The sequence below is a fragment of the Anoplolepis gracilipes genome, chromosome 8, assembly GCF_047496725.1.
Source record: "Anoplolepis gracilipes chromosome 8, ASM4749672v1, whole genome shotgun sequence".
NCBI lineage: Eukaryota > Metazoa > Arthropoda > Insecta > Hymenoptera > Formicidae > Anoplolepis > Anoplolepis gracilipes.
Genome location: NC_132977.1, coordinates 1,905,555 through 1,925,098, shown reverse-complemented (window position 1 = coordinate 1,925,098; position 19,544 = coordinate 1,905,555). Strand labels below are relative to the sequence as shown.

The 19,544-nt window shown below is 31.1% G+C and overlaps 2 protein-coding genes across 3 annotated transcripts; both read left to right on the top strand.

Annotated features, from left to right (window-relative positions):
* Positions 1–1,824: 1,824 nt before the first annotated feature.
* On the top strand, positions 1,825–15,825 carry LOC140668807 (serine-enriched protein). 2 transcript variants are annotated; one of them, XM_072898121.1, is made up of 10 exons: positions 1,825–2,099; positions 4,691–4,904; positions 9,695–9,815; positions 10,626–10,791; positions 13,913–14,106; positions 14,203–14,420; positions 14,488–14,670; positions 15,041–15,119; positions 15,187–15,365; positions 15,450–15,825. In XM_072898121.1, exons 2-10 carry the CDS (start codon positions 4,708–4,710, stop codon positions 15,649–15,651), a joined length of 1,539 nt encoding a protein of 512 aa, XP_072754222.1. In that variant the 5' UTR covers positions 1,825–2,099; positions 4,691–4,707; the 3' UTR covers positions 15,652–15,825. The 2 variants fall into 2 exon arrangements, with proteins under 2 accessions (XP_072754222.1, XP_072754223.1); XM_072898122.1 differs by having other exon boundaries at positions 1,826–2,099; positions 14,203–14,372.
* Positions 12,661–13,454, top strand: LOC140668808 (probable small nuclear ribonucleoprotein E). The gene has a single exon (XM_072898124.1). The coding sequence runs from the start codon at positions 12,684–12,686 to the stop codon at positions 12,966–12,968; it is 285 nt and encodes a 94-aa protein (XP_072754225.1). The 5' UTR covers positions 12,661–12,683; the 3' UTR covers positions 12,969–13,454.
* Positions 15,826–19,544: the final 3,719 nt, after the last annotated feature.

Sequence of the window (19,544 nt, the reverse complement as noted above, 5' to 3'; positions counted from 1 at the left end):
AATATATACACTTTTAAAGTATCATCACATATTTGGATTAAAATAATATATTTTATTAAAATTCATGTATGACACACGCGTGTGCGATAAAGTGCGTCCTTTTTACGTTGACTAGAAAATAAATCTGAAATCTGGTTTATACATATACACACACAAAATATACTAATTGAAGACTAACTGATATTTTTTTTAATCTTTGAGATTACATAGTAATAGCAAAATAAATTAACAAAATAATCCATATACTTATTGTATGATTAATTTAATCATGCGATCAATGATCAATGTTGGACATCTATGAAGGATCATGAAAATGTTAAGGCTACTTTACCATCGATCGATGATTTCTTTCGATCTAAGACCGGTTCTCCATACCCTCAACCGACTTTGTATTTGTTGTACCTGCGGCAGCCTTAATATCTACAGAGTTGCAGAAAAGGAAAGCAAGTCATTGAGAAAAGCTTGTGAAAAAAATACAGAAAAAGAGTAAACAGTTTATTATAAATTTCATTAAAAATCTGATCGGATTTCAAATTTGTTTTCGAGTCAATGTAAAAATGACGCACTCTGTTGTACACGCGTGTATCACACATAAATTTTTGTAAAATAGATTATTTTGATGCAAATGTACGATGATATTTTAAAAGTGCACATATTAAAAAAAGAGTTTTTTTTTATATGTTTTAAAGCCCACTTAAACAAATTTAAAACGACACACACAATTCTAGACAGAAATTTATTTATAATTTTATGTGCCTCATATTGTGTATAATGTATGTATGTATTTTGTACATATGGGTATGTTTATTTGTTCAAATATTTCCGTATTATACGACCACATAAAACATATAGATAGAATTCTGTTCTGAATTTTCTCGCAAATGTAAATCATCTAAAATGGACCTATATATATATATATATATATATATATATATATATACAAGAATTTATTTTTGATTACTTTTATTATTTACACACACTTTTATGAAACAGTAAACTATCTCATTTATCTTAAATAATTAACGAGAAAATACCTTAATTGTCGTTGACCGAGTACGATTACTAAAATTATAATTATAACGTGCATAATAACACTAGCTTTCGTAGTTTGTAACAATTGGTTCCAAATCGGAAAAAAAATTTAACGCGGTGATAAAAATGAACAAAGATTCTTCTTCATCGAGGAATAAATGGAACCTTGCATTGTATACATCGCTTTAACAAAATCGCAAGGCATGCAAAATCATTTTCGAAATGACATCAGCTTCAAATGGAACGATATACTTTCTGTCATATAATGCCAAACTTGAAGATATAAGTGAAATTTCTTTTAGAAATATAGTATAAAGTGCAGTTGCAAATAAACTGTTGACTGAATTTTATTAAATTTCTCAACAATTGAAAATTTAATTTCACACAATTAAATGTATGTATATATATATATATATATACTATTTTTCTTAATTAACATAAATATTTAATTTCTCAAATAAGATATTAAATATAAACTGCGGATATATTAAACCTTTTAAAATTGATGTATGTACATGATGAATTGTAAAGGCATAATGAAACCAGAAGAGATGGAAGAACGTAGTTCGCGAGAATGTGGCGGACGCTTTTCGACCGTGTGATCCACGGACGATCTGGCAACAACGGGGCCCAAGAAACAAGGATCTTGCAGGAGTACAGGTTCCGTGAGACAGAGACACGATGAACACAAGCGAAAAGAGGAACTGTGTAAGCCCCAGCTGTAGTGCGACTGAGTTGAAAAGAAGGTAGGAGGTGGAAAAAGAAAGAGAAAGAGCAACGGACCGCTGAGAAGCAGCATAGTTGAGCACGAGAGTCTGGTCCAGCGCTCGTGAACAGAGTGAGAGACGCCAAAGTTTTTCCGTACATCTTTTTTCTCGTAGCGTTTTTCTTCGTATCAACAAAATTCTGAAGAAATCAGAAACGATCGAAAGCCGAGGAGCAGCAGCCATACGGGAAAAAGAGATACGCAGTACAAGATCCGTGTACGACTATCATTTCCATATGATCTACAACGTGGCCCCTTGCTATTTTCGACCTGCGTCTAGCTAATTCGGTTGTACGTAAAGGTAAGCAATTGATCGCTTGTTGAATTTTCCGAAAATTCTAACGAAAAAAACAACGTTTCTACATAATATTGTTCTCTGAGAAAAAAATATGATTACAACCCACTTTGGGACTCTCGATTAGTAATCAAATTATTTTGATTGCTCGTAACTCTAATTTTACGTAAATAATCTACTTTTAACTCCGCGTAACTAAAAATTGCAATTACTTTGAGAGAAATTTTCACCATTTTTTTTGTAGTTAAGCAACTTCACATTTTGATTAGTGCCCTTTAAGTAAAAATTATCTTTGCGTAACTGGATATCGACGGAGCTAATTGAAAGAATTAACTAGTGTAACTTAAAAATCTTTGAAATAAATAGAATAGCTAATTGCAAAAGTTAGTTACGAGCAATCTAAATAATTTGATTACTAATCGTGGGCCCCAAAGTTGGTTGTAACCGTGTTTTTTTCCCAGAGTTGCCGTTAAATTCGAAAGTATAACATTGTAACGTGATTGAATTATTAATTTGTAATTAGAATCCAATTACGCTTATTTGTATGTCACTGAAAAGTTTCTAGTAAACTGATAAGTAGTGTGATATTTTAAGTTTGCGAAGTCCAAAATAAACAAAAATGTGTGTAATATCTTTGATATAAATGATATCATCTAAAATTAGATTTTATCATCTAAAATTATGGTTAAGAATTCGTTAGCAATCGTGACGGTTGTTAGAAAACTAATTAGTAACTAATTAAAAATAAGTAGTTAAAACCTAATAAATAAAAGCAACGTGATTTTAATAATCTATGCATAATTTTTATGAAATATTAATATTGGAGAATGAAACTGTCCTGTTAACGATGTCTATATTAGCAGTGATACATATTCAATATGCAGACTAATTTTGAAAAATCATGCCTATGTTATTACTGTTATTATTGTCAAATGTATTTTTGAGCGTGAGATTAATTATTTTACAATGGATAAAATTTTTGTTTTTTCGAATATCTAGAATGATATAAAAATAAATCCTCTTGAACAAGTAAATTAATTGTTATCGTTATCGAAGCTATTTTAATCAAATTAGTCAAGATTATTTTAAAATCTCATTTATATTAAGAATTAGCAAAATTTACGTACAATACGTATTTTCCCTCGCATAATTTATATGTAATAGACATAACAATACATGAACTTATTTTTCATACAAATTTATTAAATTTAAGAGCATTTATTATTAAATAATGTATCTCTTGAACTTTTGCGTTTCATTAATATCTATATCTGTACGCGATGATATAAATTAATAAATTATAATTCAAGTATTTTTTTACAAGTACAAATATAAAATATTCGAATTGACGAGATTAAAAATTTGCATAATTATCCAATACATATATCTGCAGGGATGTAAAACTCTAGTAAACTGTAGTAAATTCGTTATAATGTCTGATACATCGTTACAGTCGAAACTTATCAGCGTTTGTAGAAACACCGACGAGAAACGCATACATTATACATTTGAGCGCCCGTAGCGAAAAGCAGTAACGATCAATTTCACGCGTATATTGCCCCATAAACTTTTGTCCGTGTGTGCAGAGGCGATCTAAACGCTAATTAGTTCTTTATAGAATCATCAGAGACGGACGTTAGAGCATCCCTGGCAATGACATTTTAATCGAATCACATTGCTCGGAATGCGATACGACGATGCGAGCGGCGTGCTGGGGTGCCGGAAGGGTAGTAAATGACTGCCGCTGATTGCGAGCTCTCGTGTCGCGGTACAATCGACGTCCGATGCGTTCGAAAACTACAAAACCCGAACTAATTAAAAGGGAATCAGGAGACCAGGTCGTCATTGGCGCCGTCGCATCGCAGCAACACAGAATTCCCTCTCGGCCGCGCGGCGCGGTGCGGCGCGATCGACCGAACGTATCAACGAACGCGCGCGCAAATCAAATATTAATAGCGCAATTAGCGCCGATTGTATCTTAATCGGTTTTGTCGCTTTTTCCCAACACCCACAAATTTCCACGTCCACGACGCGTCGCGAACCATCCGCAAAAAATTCAACCGGACGCGCCGCTACCCGCGCGGGCGTAATTGTCATCTTCTTGCCGCTCTTGTGCAGTTCTATTAATTTCAGATTATCGTAAATTGCTGGCGTTGTTCTCCGTTATGAGATTTTCCCGGTGAATGGGGACGCGATAAGAAATAAATGATAAATTAATGCTCCCTTCAGAGCAAATACGTTCTTCGGTTATATCTTTGAAGATAGAGCCTTATAGAGATTTATATATATAATATATGGATTTTAATTTTAGATATAATTATTTTTTCATCATATAAATTGTCTTATAATATTTTTTTTACATTAAAAGGCATAGTATACACTTTAATTTTTTTCTTAAAGGATGTACACTGATGATAAATATAAATTATAATTATTCATGTCTGTGTTTTGATGATGGGAATTAAATGGAATCTGCGAACGTAATGCCAATATTTATAGCGCGGCCGACAAGTTTGTGCTCTTGGAGGATTTGTTTTGTTAATTAGTCAAGCCGATATTACTTAATTCACTTTTGATTAACGATCGTCTGTATACAGGGACAAGTACGAGAACAATGGGTACTAGGGCCGTTGCCGTTGCGGCGGCGGCAGGTGCTGCCGGGATGTCTGGCGAGGCAGGGTTGGCTGGTGTACCGAGACTGCTGGAAGATCTCGCGCGACTCTCCGAGCAAAAGGACTCAGCTGATATCGTGTTTCTCCTAGGGAGGGATGAGACCCCAGTTTATGCCCACAAAATAATACTTCTAGCCAGGTCAGTCTTAACGAGCTATTATTTATGAAAATACATTAATTTTATTCTTAATTTGAAAAGAAACAAGAAACCAAGATCTCTTTTAAGATATTTCCAGAATTTATCTAACAATAAGTAGCAAATGAAATTCTTAAAGTATTGCGAAAAAAGTTCTGACAACATTTAAATAAAAATATTTACGAAATATTCTTAAATAATTAAATAAATTAATTAAAATTAAATCAATTAATATTTAAATAATATATAAATATTTAGAAGTAAAATTATTTAAAATCACATACGTTTTTAAAAATATTAGGTATTCAAGGTGTCTACTCAAATCTGGTAAAAAGTTCCCTCAATTCCAATAAAATTTCATGAGACTTCCTTGATTTTTTCAAATACAAAAGAAATCCCGAAATATTCCTGGTTTTCTATGTTTTTCCAGAGAGTAGGCAGCCTGACATTACGATGTAATTACGATAATTAGAAGTTTTACTAGAGATTTATCGCATATAATAAATTCCGACAAATTACTTATGCAAACTTCTTGAACGAGAAATGATATCATTTCTATTAAGCAGTTATTTTCAATATTTTCCGATACCGTGTTCGTTACGAAGCTACATGTAGGTCACTTTGATAAATGGAGAAGCGTGATTCACTCTGGGGGTATTGCGTTAATTGTCAATATTAATTATTATAACATCCCGCCGCGCTATTTTGTCGAGCAAACTGCCACGAATAAGATTTCCTTGGAGAATATAAATACTGTACACAAGCGTGCGATGAATCAACATGAGAGAGTCAATATCGCGATTTTATAACGCATATGCTTCTGATACGTACAGAGATATTTCCGCTGCGAATATCGGTTATGACATTTACAACGAATATACGTATTATACGGAATTAAATTAATGTAAGATTAAATAATTTATATAAAAGAATATTGTTGCAAATTTTTAATAGCAATAAGAAAAGTTATTATTTAACAATCATTAATTAGGAATGTAAGAATCTAAATCACTTTCATTGAAAAACAAATTATTTCTTTTCACACGAGCTGCAGATGAAACGAAGAATAAAATCGGTCGTTCTTAGAACACAGAAAATATTATTAGAAAAAATAGAGAATCACGATTGTCGATAGATGAAGCGATTTATTGAATTCTTCTGCGTTGAAATTCGTGCGACTAATGAATTTTAATTAAGGGCATGTTACGGCTTATGAAGATAGTTACGGCGAAACGAATCGATCGACTGTTCTAATTAGGTAAACTGAAAGGAACACTTTTTTCTTCCGGAACCCTGCGTCGCTTCCATCTTTCGACGTACTTTCTTTCTCTCCTTTATCCAGATTCTAAGAAGAGAACTCAGTTGATATTTAGGGGAAGGGCGAACTTGTCCGAAGGGTTGGCGCATCATGAGACAAGGCGGCGCTAATTGTAAAGTCAATTATGACATTTCCGTGAATCCCTTTAATATCGGGCGCGGAAAGTAACGGCGAGGCCTTTGTCATCGCCCCGTCATTTCCACCCTCTGGTATAATTTTCTCTCTTTTTCTATTTCTATCTCTACTTCTCTTCTATTTCTCTCTCTCTCTCTCTCTCTCTCTCTCTCTCTCTCTCTCTCTCTCTCTCTCTCTCTCTTCCTCTCTCTATTCGGCTGTCCGCCAATGCGAACCTGGGAAAATTAAGTTACGCGTGCTCGTGACAGATGTCCGCAGTCGAAACGAATGGACAATGCATGCCGCGCGCTCAAACTCTTTACGACGCTCTTCCGCATTGAAAATCGTGATAAAGAGACGCGCACTCGAGAATTCGTCCGTGCGCGATGAGTACCGGCTAAAAAGGTGGAAATAAAATTTTCGAAGAGCATATTACTGTTCTCTCTTAGTAGGCCTCGAGTAATCTTTACTTCGACGGAGTTCCGACGGAGGGTATTAAAGCATAAATATAAGTGGCAGAAAAGTTGAAGTTAGACAAGGATATACATATATATGAATGTATGTACAATTTTTTCGACCTTGTTGAGTTTTTGTAAGAGTTTCTATAAATATTACAACAATGGAAAAGATTGCCTGTAAAAATTTCATTACTTTAGAATTACTTTAATAATGTTGATAATTGACTAAATGAAATAATAAACGAATAATATAGCCTTTTCTGCAATGTATAAAAACATATATATAAATTGCACAAAATCAATTTATATATATATAAATATATATATATATATATATATATATATCGATTACGGAGATTAATTATTGGCGATTCGTTTGTCGGCAAAACAAATTTTTCGCGAAATATCCGCGCAAAGGTAATCTTCTACGTAATATTTTCGGGTAAAACCGCGGTTTACAAAATACCAGTTTATTCGAATAAACATGATTTCACCCTTCCCTGATTTCATACGCACCGTCAACACTCTCGAGTTTCGCGTCGAGAGCTCGAAACTTTGCCACGTCCGTCGAAAACGCTCAGCTTAACTGAGGCCGAAGCGCTCGGCTGTATTTTCGCGCTTTTCATCCACTTTACCTCTGCTTTTCTCACACGATCTAGGCGTTTCATATATTTTATATGTTCCTAACACCCGTTTGCGACTATGTTCTTTTATAAACTGAATCGGTGAAAATGCTACTGATTAAGTAACAGAGTAGTAAAAAAATTTTAAGAAAGATCAGCACTTTATTGATTTTCATTAAAAATATTTGCACTTTATTTTTCCAGCTTATATTTCACTGTAATTAGAATAAGATTTCGTATAATTAATATGTAAATTTAGAATTATATATATATATATATATATATATATATATATATATATATATATATATATTACATTTCTTTACTTTTACAATGTGACATAGCTACAACAAGATTCTACATATTATATATTTGAGTTTGTCTGACTAAGAATCTTGTAACAAATTTAAAATTAAATATTTCTGTAATAAAATATATTACTATGACTTTATGGCACACATATATATATTGTAATATAAAACGCATTTTAAAATATCACTAATTAAAAAATACGACTACTATATGGGTCTTTCAAAATTTTGTTGTTTGTAATGCTATACTCAACTGAAACCATTGCTTATATGTATATGTATATTATCAGTGATAATATACTGATTTTATTTGAGAGTGTCGTATAACTTCAAACTGCTTTTTGACACAACTATTTTTGATTCTATGAAAAGAATTATGTATTTTATATGATCGCATTTTGCACATTTCCAACTTAAATTTCTCTTTAGCATTTTCAATTAATATGTGATTAATTACTTATATGTGATTTAGATAGAAAATGATTTATTACATTGTAGGTTTTCATAACTACAAGATAAGATTATAGGTTTTTGCATTGTAAATTGATATGATGTGATGACATTCAAATAAGAATACAATATTTTTTTTCTGCCGCTAATAAAAATGAAATTAAAATAACACTAATGCGTTGCAATACGGGCGATATGTTACATTGTATTAAATTGAGTATTTCTCTCTTTCTTTCTTTCTCTTTTCTAAAATCAATAGTAGAGTCATATAATCTTATAAAACTCTGTAAAAAGAAAAATTATTATACAGTAAGCTATAAAGAAAACTCTTGCGACGAGTGCTCGCAGAATAATGCAAAAGCTATTAACGGATTTAACTTCTGAACATCGATATTGAAAGTATGAATTATCATGGATTTTTCTCTTTTTCTTTCTATAAAACTGTCTGGCAAAACTAATTAACGTGCTAAGACTAGGCGGTATAAAAACAAAGTCTGTCTGAGTCGATTGAAAAAACGAATCAATTTACGCTCTTCTGTCCTACGTAACCTCGCTTCTTTCTGTCTTTCTCCTTGTTGGAAAACACTCCACTTCGTAAATTCAATTTCGTTTCGATATATCGAAGAGGTCACAATACTACTAAAATGTCGGATTGTATTTTTCTGGACACGATGTTTATTCGATTTCTCATTTAATTATATATCAGTTCTCATTTCAATTCTATGCGATATTATGTTGTGCGATATTATTTGTCGAATAGAATAGCGACATATGTGAAATGTTTGGTTTTGCATTATGCGTGAGAATTTTATACAAATTCATTGTCAATATTTGAAATATTACTGTGCGCGTTCACTCGAAAATGAAAATAAAATAGAAACTCAATATTTCCCAGCACCAATAATAACTTATTCATATTTAGAGAGAGAGAGAGAGAGAGAGAGAGAGAGAGAGAGAAAATGTCCTGTTTTAAATAACAATAAAAATATCCGCAAAACAACAATTTTTATTACACTGTTGAGGTTTATTCACCTATTTTAATCACATCCTATATGCATGCATATTTTCGCGTTCATTATACGATGCTATAATTTATAGTATGATTCGAAGGGTCTAGATCGAACAATTAATGGGTTATATGAGGGAGAACAAGAGGGATATCCTCTCCCTAATTCCTATTTCCATTCCACCTTCACTACTTTGTTCTCAGTTTAATGCACAGAGATACGTGGCATAAGGGTGCTTCTGAAGGTTACCATTAATTTCTAAAGGTAGAAAGAACACGCCTCTGCCTCTGTATGTTGGTTTCGTGTATCTCTGTAGCTTCGTGACGAAGTCAATTAAGCTGTTTCGTTACGAAAAGTGTAGGAAAAGTAGCTACGAGAAGTATATACGAGAAGCAGCGAAAAGGCTCTTGTTTATTCTGACAATAAGAGAATGCGTCAAGATAACAGCTTGCGCAAAGTACAATTGATGCCGAGCGATAGAGACACGTTTGTTTGAAAAAATTACTTCACAGGTGCAAGAATTTCGTGGCTTCCAAGAGGATCGGTACACCCAATAATCCAGCACCGATGCGAATGCCACACGCGCATCCGGATACATTCCGTCAGTTTATTCGTTATATCTACACCGGCATGGTAGGTATCATGTGTACAATTTGATAACTTTCTACGTACAATCAATTCAGATTTATGATTTTGCAACACTATTATATTATTTAGCACAATAATTTCCTCGCACAATCTCGCTCTTTTGAATAAGGGAATATTTTTAAATAGTATAAGATCGATGGAAACTTTATAAATATAATAAATAAATAAATATATATATATATATAAAACATATTATTTCATTGATATCATCATAATTAATTATAAGTATATATTAATTTAAATGTACAATCGAAATTTTTCTTCTTATTGACAAAACTAAAATTATAAAAAAATATTTTTATGAAAATAATTTCGTGAGAAACATCTAATAAATAATAAAGATCACTCTCTCCAAAATATTATTTGAGCATTATTTTTAAAGAAAATACTTAAAAAAATTATTATTTATTGTATAATATTTTGTAAGATGTGCTCTTCTCTCTTCCTCTCTCTCTCTCTCTCTCTCTCTCTCTCTCTCTCTCTCTCTCTCTCTCTCTCTCTCTCTCTCTCTCTCTCTCTCTACATATATATGCTTTTATGTTTATAGAAAAGTTAATATAATTTTTGAAGTATTTTTTATCTATTTCAAGTAATGATTAATCTTGTGAGAGAGATAAAATTTTATCTTCCTTAAAATTCAATATTAGATTTTAATTGCTGCACATGTTGGATAAATAATTTCTAAAATCTCTAGACATATTTTAAATGATAAGATATTGTGTGCAAAATCTTATAAGCCTATAATATTGCGCAAGATTACGAAATGGTTATAAATTTTCTCTTAACTGATTGCAGATAATACTACAAGACAGTGGAATTTTCGAGATGCTAGGATTGGCACAAGAACTTGGTATTGATGAACTTTGGAGAAGTTGCGAGGAACATGTATCTGCCACTTTAAGTCCCGGAAACGCGTGTGCGCTTTTAACCGCCGCATTGGAAGCTCAAGAACGAATTCCAGGTATTTATTTAATAATTATAATATTAAATACATACATTAAAAATTTTCTGCGTATTTCACATTACAAATTAGGCACTTTGAAAACTTTCGAATTTTCCAAATGCATTATTATGATATGTACATATAATATATATGTACATATATGAGAAAAGTATAGAAAAATTTTACTCACGGTACCAAATGAAGGCTTCTCTTTTATCGATATCATATTTCACCGTATATACGTTCTCGGCAGCACTTTACAGAAGTCTTCTTGATTCATCTCTTTCCTAGCAATAAAAATAAAATATAAAACATCAAATATATATATATATATATATATATATATATATATATATATACACACAAATTTAATATACACATCTTGTAAAAAATACTGCATTAAAATAATAAAAAGGTACTACATTAAAATAATGAAAAATAGATATTAAAAAAATTATATTTTTTTAATAAAGTACAATAAATATTATCATCGTATTTTAATATAGTGTTTCAATAAAACAATTCGAATAAAATAAAATCTTATTTACATTTGATTTTATATTTTTCAACATAATTATTTAAAAATATATTATACATATAAAAACTATTTGCTTTTAATGATTCTACAATATTACGAATTTTAGAAAATCAATTTTTATTTATTAACTATAGACTAATCTATTATATTATATTATTATTTATTTAATTATATATTATACAAGCTTGTATTACGATTATGGTTATTAATAACATTTCGTCGATATGTCGAGAAAATGGTACATTTAAAATAAGATAAAATAAATAATAATTTTAATCTTCTTCATTTATCACTATTCAAATATAAATAAGGCAAAAATGTGTGTAACTGATAATATTAACAAAAAATTAAAACTGATATAATTTCCGTGAGTTTAATTTCCGATGCTTTCTGTACACAAAAATAATCTTTACGTCATATTTTTATTTATGAGCAAAAGAATTACATTATCGTACGCAATAGTTTCCATATATGAATTTTGCAACATTATATCGGCATTAACTTATTATTGTTAACAATATTAATTACAAAAACAAAAATATATACATACTTGAAGTTTATTGTGCATTCATTGCAATTGGCGCGTTTATTGCACTTCGGCGAGAAAATTGGAAATGTACGAGACGGCGGATATAAAGAAACTGATTATTGGAGTTGTAATACGGATTGCACGCATGATATTTAATGCGTTACGCGACACAAGGAACGTCCGACACTTTACGCGAAACACTCACGATTACTTTTCGCGCGGGAGATTTTTTTGAAAGAATAACACTGACGGTAAACACGGAGCGATATAAACACGACTCTGCACTGTAATCCTCGTCACTCGACTCGTCATTGGCTGCGTTCAACAGACAAATTGTGAGTCACATTCGACGCTGATTTGTTGGATCTGAAAGTACGAACCAATCACTACGATTCGAAATCAATCGAGATCTCGAAGCGTGATACTACGATTTTCAAAATATCAAAACGGTCGAAAAATGTAATAACGCGATATTTGTAGTAGATATCAAACATATGGTCTCTTAAAATATGTATATAAAATTAATTTATTCTATATATTTACCAAATATTTTGCATTTTTGATAGTTTGTCTTTAGAGACAAAATACGTTCCACTTGTCATTCGGAACGCTCGCGAGCATTACAAACGTCAAGTGGAACGTACCTACAGAGTGCACTTGAAATTATTTGATTGACCAATCAGAACAAAGTAGGCATGAAAGTGACTAGTGTCGGTGAATGTTGTAAGGTTGGCATTATTGCCGCAAGATCGCCATATTTGTCGGCGTCCCACGCTATAAAGCACGCTTGCAAGATACGCTGTTTGTCGTTTGTAATTCAATTTTTTAATACCGGCACGAAAAATGTCGTACAAGGGACCGCAGAAAGTTCAGAAGGTGATGGTTCAGCCCATCAACCTGATATTCCGTTATCTGCAAAACCGTTCGCGCGTACAGGTCTGGCTGTTTGAGAACGTGAACTTACGGATCGAGGGACACATCGTCGGCTTCGACGAATACATGAATCTGGTGCTGGATGATGCCGAGGAGTATCACATAAAGACAAAAATCAGGAAGCAACTCGGACGGATCATGTTGAAGGGCGACAACATCACGCTAATACAAAATACCAATCCCAGTGGAAATTAGTGGAAAATATAACCTCAACTCGTAGCAAATTTGGCGGGCATCGAGTTTCACAGACTGCATTCTTTAACATTTCTTGAACTGTGAGAAAAGCGCTCAGGGAGATTGTTTAACTATAAAAATTGACGGTTCTTTAAGCGTGAGAAAAATGTATTTGCATAATGAATGCGTGGATAACAATTTGTATATTCTGTAATACTTTTGTTGTTTCGATACCGTAAATTTCTACCGTATGAATGAAAAATACGATCAAATTTTGTTTTGAAAGTGTTTTGAAATCAGCCGATATTTTATATGTCAATACATATATTTGTTTAATTTAAACTTGTGTGAACAAAAGTTCTTTGCAATATATTATGCATTTCTATTGCTTGTTAGCGATACTAACAATGTTGAGCTATATCTTGTATGACAGGTTTTTTTAATTCATGATGAATGTGTATTTGACTTTATAAATAGAATATATATAAGCAATTATAAAATAGTTTCATATTCTCTAAGAAATGTCTCTATTCATTTTTACCTACATAACATTTAAATATCTCTATTACAAATATATAGTTTCTATATAGCGAGAAACAAAATAAAGAAATATAGTTGAATAGAGAAATGGTATTTATATTGAGGATCATGATCAAATAGAGATTATCAATTAAATTCAAGAAATCGACATAAGACAAGTTTACTAAGGAATAAATATGTTTCACAGAAAACTAAAAAGTGAGATTGTGTTCATGATTTATTTATTTATAAAAAGAAACTTTCTAATCATATATATATATATATTTATTATTTTTTATAGAAATATTTCTTGTAATTTTTAAATAAATTTCTATTTCTGTTTATAATTTTGTTTAAAAAGAGAAACATTTTCAAATACTTTCAAATTTAATTTTAAATAATATTTACACAAACCGTTTTATAGATAAAAATGACATTTTTTCCAGGTGGAAAAACTGCATGTTCATCTTTTATCGAGAAATGCTTTGCTTTTATCGGAGAAAACGCTGTGGACACTGTAAAGACAACAGCATTTTGTAATCTTCCAAAAGATGCCTTGGTAAAATTAATATCGTCAGACTATCTTGGTTTGGAAGAGGAGGATGTATGGCGAGCTGTCCTTAATTGGGCAAAATATCAGGTCTGCTTATTTTATTACTCTATTTTCAATTTTTTAATGTTTCAAATTTAGCATAATAATTTAACAATATGCTTTTTAATTATATTATTCTTTTAGGCTGGAGTGACACAGCCCACGCAACACTGGACCGAGGAGGAGCGTTTAAGAGTGTGTCAACATTTGTCTGGTGTGATAAATCATGTAAGATTGTTGCTGATAGACAGCCAAGTATTTGCAGAAGAGGTAGAGCCAACTGGTGCGGTGCCGATAGAAATGTCGTTGGAGAGGTACGAATTTTTCAGTCCCGATCGATCGAGCGGCTCAAAATTTCTAAGGTATGATCTAACGGGGCGGCACTCACCGTTTGGTGATATCGCCTTCGACCTCGACGTTTCACTTTAGGTATAGGTATGCAGCTCTGCCGAATAAATACTCGGAGATTTGCTCTGACAAGCGGCTGCATCCGCGCGTGAGCCCCTTTCTTTTTCCGAGCTCGCAGATCCTTTCCCGGGACAAAGTGAGTTTCCAACGACTCTTGAATCAATGGTACGGAGTATCTAAGCAGAGTTGGCGATTAGTCTACCGGTATGTTTCAAAAGTATATCATGTAAGAAGTATTTTAAAAGCAATTCCTTAAATAACGATAAATTAAATAATGTTAACAATTAGTCTTTGCATAAGAATTTTATTTTTATCTCTCGAAATGTTTCAGCTGATGAGGCAATGATTTTTCTCAATCTATGCATATATGTAATTTATAAATAATTACAAAATTATTAAACAATATTTTAAACATTGTTTATATTTGTTTAATATATAATAATTTTATTTTATTATTTTCTGCAGGAAAAATGCAGGTCTTTTTGTAAAAATCTTTTTATAAAAAATATACACTAATACTGTCAAACTTGTATATCAAATTGTACAATTGTGATTCATAAACTATTGCTTTCAGAGCGTCCACTCATGGTTATTCTGCTGCGTCTTTTCATCGACACTGTGATAACGTTTGCCCAACGTATGTGATAGTGCTGGTGAGTATCATATTTTTATTTCTTCAAGTTTTCTGTATCTGCAAAAAAAAATCTTGTTTTATTTCAGGGAGTACGCGGCGAAATATGCGGAGGATTTAGCGACGTTCCGTGGGGTAAAACTAACTCGAAGGCGCAATATATTGCTTCAGAAAAGAGTTTCCTGTTCACGCTGACGAATAATCAAGACGTACCGCCGACAAAATTCGATATCGTGAAGAAATCGTTCGCTATCTGCTATCATCCTGAGTAAAAATCCGCAATTTTCATAGAAAATTTTTATTAAGCTTTTAAATTAAATTAATTTTATTTAATTTACATTATATATTACAGCATAGGACCGATTTTTGGTGCCGGCGCTGATCTACTTATATCGAGCAATTGCAATATCAACAAAGAAAGCTATAGTAATCTTCCGCATAGTTATGAGGGGGATCACGCGTCTAATCAGCTACTGATGGGGGACTATCACTTCTCGGTAGTTGATTATGAAGTTTTCACCCCGAGTCATCCTGTTCCAAAATCCAATCATTGAGTTAATCATCGATAAATATGTCGCTTATAAGAAATATACTTATCTTATTTGTTAAATTTCATTCACGGTTTATTAGATATTGCATATTAAATAATTTATCTGTCGTACCAATTATATATTTCCATATTCAATTTCTATAGTTCTATATATTTTTACAAAATGACATAATGAAAAGACTGATTTTGTTACTTATATTTTTATATAATTATATTTTACTTATACTTTATACAATATATGTACTTATACAATAATTTTTTTTTTTTTGTATAATGTGTCAAATAAATATCAAATTTACTTTATATGCTCAGGGTATCTACTCCTTAGAAAAACATGAAAGTCTTGGAATTCTCAGGAATTTTTTTTTGGAAAAATGAGGAAAGTCTTATCGAATTTTATTGAGATTCAGGAAATTTTTTTGCAACTTTTCATTTTAATAATTTTACTCATATTGTAAATAGTCAGTCGTGTGTATGATACTGGCGTCTTTGTGTAAACTCATTAAGTTGATGAGAGTTCTGGCTTTATTTTTAATGGTTAGAGTTCTTAACAAATTAAATAATAACCGTTAACAATAAAATTTTAACAATTTTCCTATATCTCGTTGCTTTTGCGCGTATTTCGGCGGCTATTTTTGCTTGACCGACGAAATTTATGAGTTCTATAACAACATTTAAAGGAGTATCCGAATGTTGACGGATACCCGCGAGTATCAAGGGATATATGTCTAACAATTATAAATTCATCATAAATGGTGAGTCGGATTGCGTTAAAAGAGGAGGGGGAAGGCAGGAAGTGAATTCGCGTGCGAACGAGTGTCGGGAGTGTCGAAGAGAAAGACGGACGTTTGTTTCATTATTATTTGTTTTATTCATATCTATTAATCCGTGAAAAAGTACACTCCGAATTTTTTGTATGTAAAACGCGTTGTACACGATAATTTTGTTATCATTCGTATCAAAATCGAAAGTGTCGTATAAAATGTCGCACGAGTGTTTTGTGATTGCTTTTGAAGATGCAACAAAGGATTAGGAGAAGATGAACAGAGGCCTGGGATGGCATCAGGTTTCGTAGGAACAATTAGATAATTTATTACGAGGTAATTTATTACGTATTACTCGCCGAATTTATTTTTTTGTCGCCGTTAAGGTATAGATATCATTATATAGTATAATTATCATTAATTGTTGAAAAGAGAATTTTAACTTTATTTTTAATAGTTCTAGAATTCTTGATATATTAAACAAATCATTAAAAGTCATTAAAAGAATGGCTCGGAAAAAATCGGAACAAACTGAGACAGTTCACGTCACATCTTTGTTCTTCAACGATTTCTTTAGCATTCTTGTAAGATTTTAAGCGATTGAGAGTGCTGCAATAGTTTTACAAAAAGTTCTCTATGCGTAAAAATTATTAAAATATTAATTATACAAATTAAATCCTAAATAAAATTTATTTTAAATAAGATTTATGTCTAACCGTGTTACATCGGCGACTCGATTGTTAATAAATATTCTTAAGATATAATAATTTTACGCATACCTAGAACTCTGTTCAGAAAGTGATGAACACCAAAAAAAATAACACGAAATCTCATTTAAAGTCGATAAAACAATCGAAATGAAACCAGCGTCCTCATCTCGGTACTTGTATGATTAGCGTTTGGGACAATCTAATTTATTTAATAATTATTTTAATAATTTTTACGCATAGAATCCTCTCTGGAAATTAAAAGTGATTATACAGACTGACATGAAATCTCATTAAAATCAATAGAATTGTCGAAATACGATCAGCCTTATCTCACAATCAATATTTATATGTTTGGCGTTCGAGCGATCTAATTTGTTTAATATATATTTTAATAATTTTTATGTATAAAATTCTCTCTTTCTAGGAATTAAAAATGATTGTAGAATAATACGAAATCTCATTAATGGATAGAACTATCAATAGAATTATGATCAACGTTTAATTTGACTACTTAATTTGTTTAATTAATATTCTAATAATTTTTACACATGAAACTTTTTCTAGAACTGTTATGAAACTCTCTTATAAAATCTGACAAAAAGGCTTAAAAAATTGTCAGCAGGCAAAGCAGTGAAACTTGGCGTCTTACAATCCTGAGCATTTTCTTTATTTAATGGCCAAAACTATTTGTTTAAAATCGTAAAGAGAAAGAAAACTCTAGAATTATTATAAATAAAACCAGAACTCTCAACAATTAGTAAGTTTCCACGAAGTGAGCTTGCTTCATACACATTAGTCAAGCAAACAAATTATTCATTGAAAATATTATATATATATATATTTTATTTATATATTCAATGTCTTAACATAATTGACTATTAAGTACATATTATTTGTAATTTGTAATGATAAGGAGATGATAATTTTATGCAAGTGAAAAATACTCATCTTATGAAAGTTATTCACAACTATCAGTTTTTTAAATACATTTACAAATCTAGCACTTGAAACTTAAGAGACTCTGTTTTTTTCCTTTCGTATGGATGAAAATTATTAGAAAACGTGTATAATAAAAAAAAATTATATTAGAGAAAGTTATATAGAAAATTTGGAAAATATTCTCTTTACTTGGAATTTCGGACAAAAATACCTGGAAAATCGGGGAATTTTCGAGGAATTTTTTTATAAGATTTGAGCAGACACCCTATATACTCACGTAATATCCACTTGGTTTCGACACTCTATAGTCTGAAAAAGTAAGTATATAAATGTTCTGTGCTCTCGCGGAACTATACGTAATACATGACTTATGTGTTCGTCAAACAAAACATTGCGAAAAGGACACATACGTCAGCGTAGGCAACGAATGTGTGTATTCATGAAACCGTCTTATCGAGTATTCTTGGCATACGTACATTGAATATTCATATCAAAGTATTACGACTAAATGCGGCCGTCTGTCACCTAACATTACCACGTTAAACAGTTACATTCATAAAATCAGTCCAGCCGACCTCGTATTCTCATGCTTTTTGCAGTGAATTCATGTATACATTAACGTCAAGAAACGAAACTCAATTCCTTTATATTTATTTTATAAAACAAGTTTATTATTTTTAATAATAATCTTACAATTAGTAATTTAAATGTTGCACTCTTTTTATAGAATTAAACAATATAAGACATTTTTTGTCTTAAATATTATGATTTTTTTTGAAAACATGCTTTTATATATCATTATCACATATCAAAATATTATCTCACATATTCAAATACATTTTTGCTATTTTATTGAATTCAAGCTCAACAATCGTTTTTCAGTAATTTATTATAGAATAAAAATATATATTATTTAAATGAAGATACAGTTTTGCGTCATAGCGTTGTAATATTAATTGCGCAAACGTATTTAATAAACATAAATTTTGACTCTTCAATGCTAATCGAATATTAGAATGTCCACGATTAGCATAAAAATATTGTTGTAACAATATACAATTTAGCTAACATATTTTGTACAACTTAATTTGTCTATTTAACAAAAGTATATCTATTCCTCTATTTTTTTTCTGTTGCGATTCAGATTCAAATTATATAATTTTTGTAATAATAAATTTTGTAATAATTTTTTAAACAATTTGGAAAAAAATCCAAAAGACAAATTATTATTCTGATGTTCATTTATTATCGCAGCTAATGCATAAATTAATAAAAGGAATAGGCACGTGTCTTTTAAACAGGTCACATTATTTAACTTTTTACAAAAAGATGGTAAAATAATGAACTTTTATTATCATCTAATATCATTGTACAAATAAGTACTTACTGGCCCGGTCCCGTTCCCATGCCAATAATTTACTTACAAAAATTGTTCATCTTATCACTATTAAACAATATAAACGAAATATTTCACATGTTTCGTT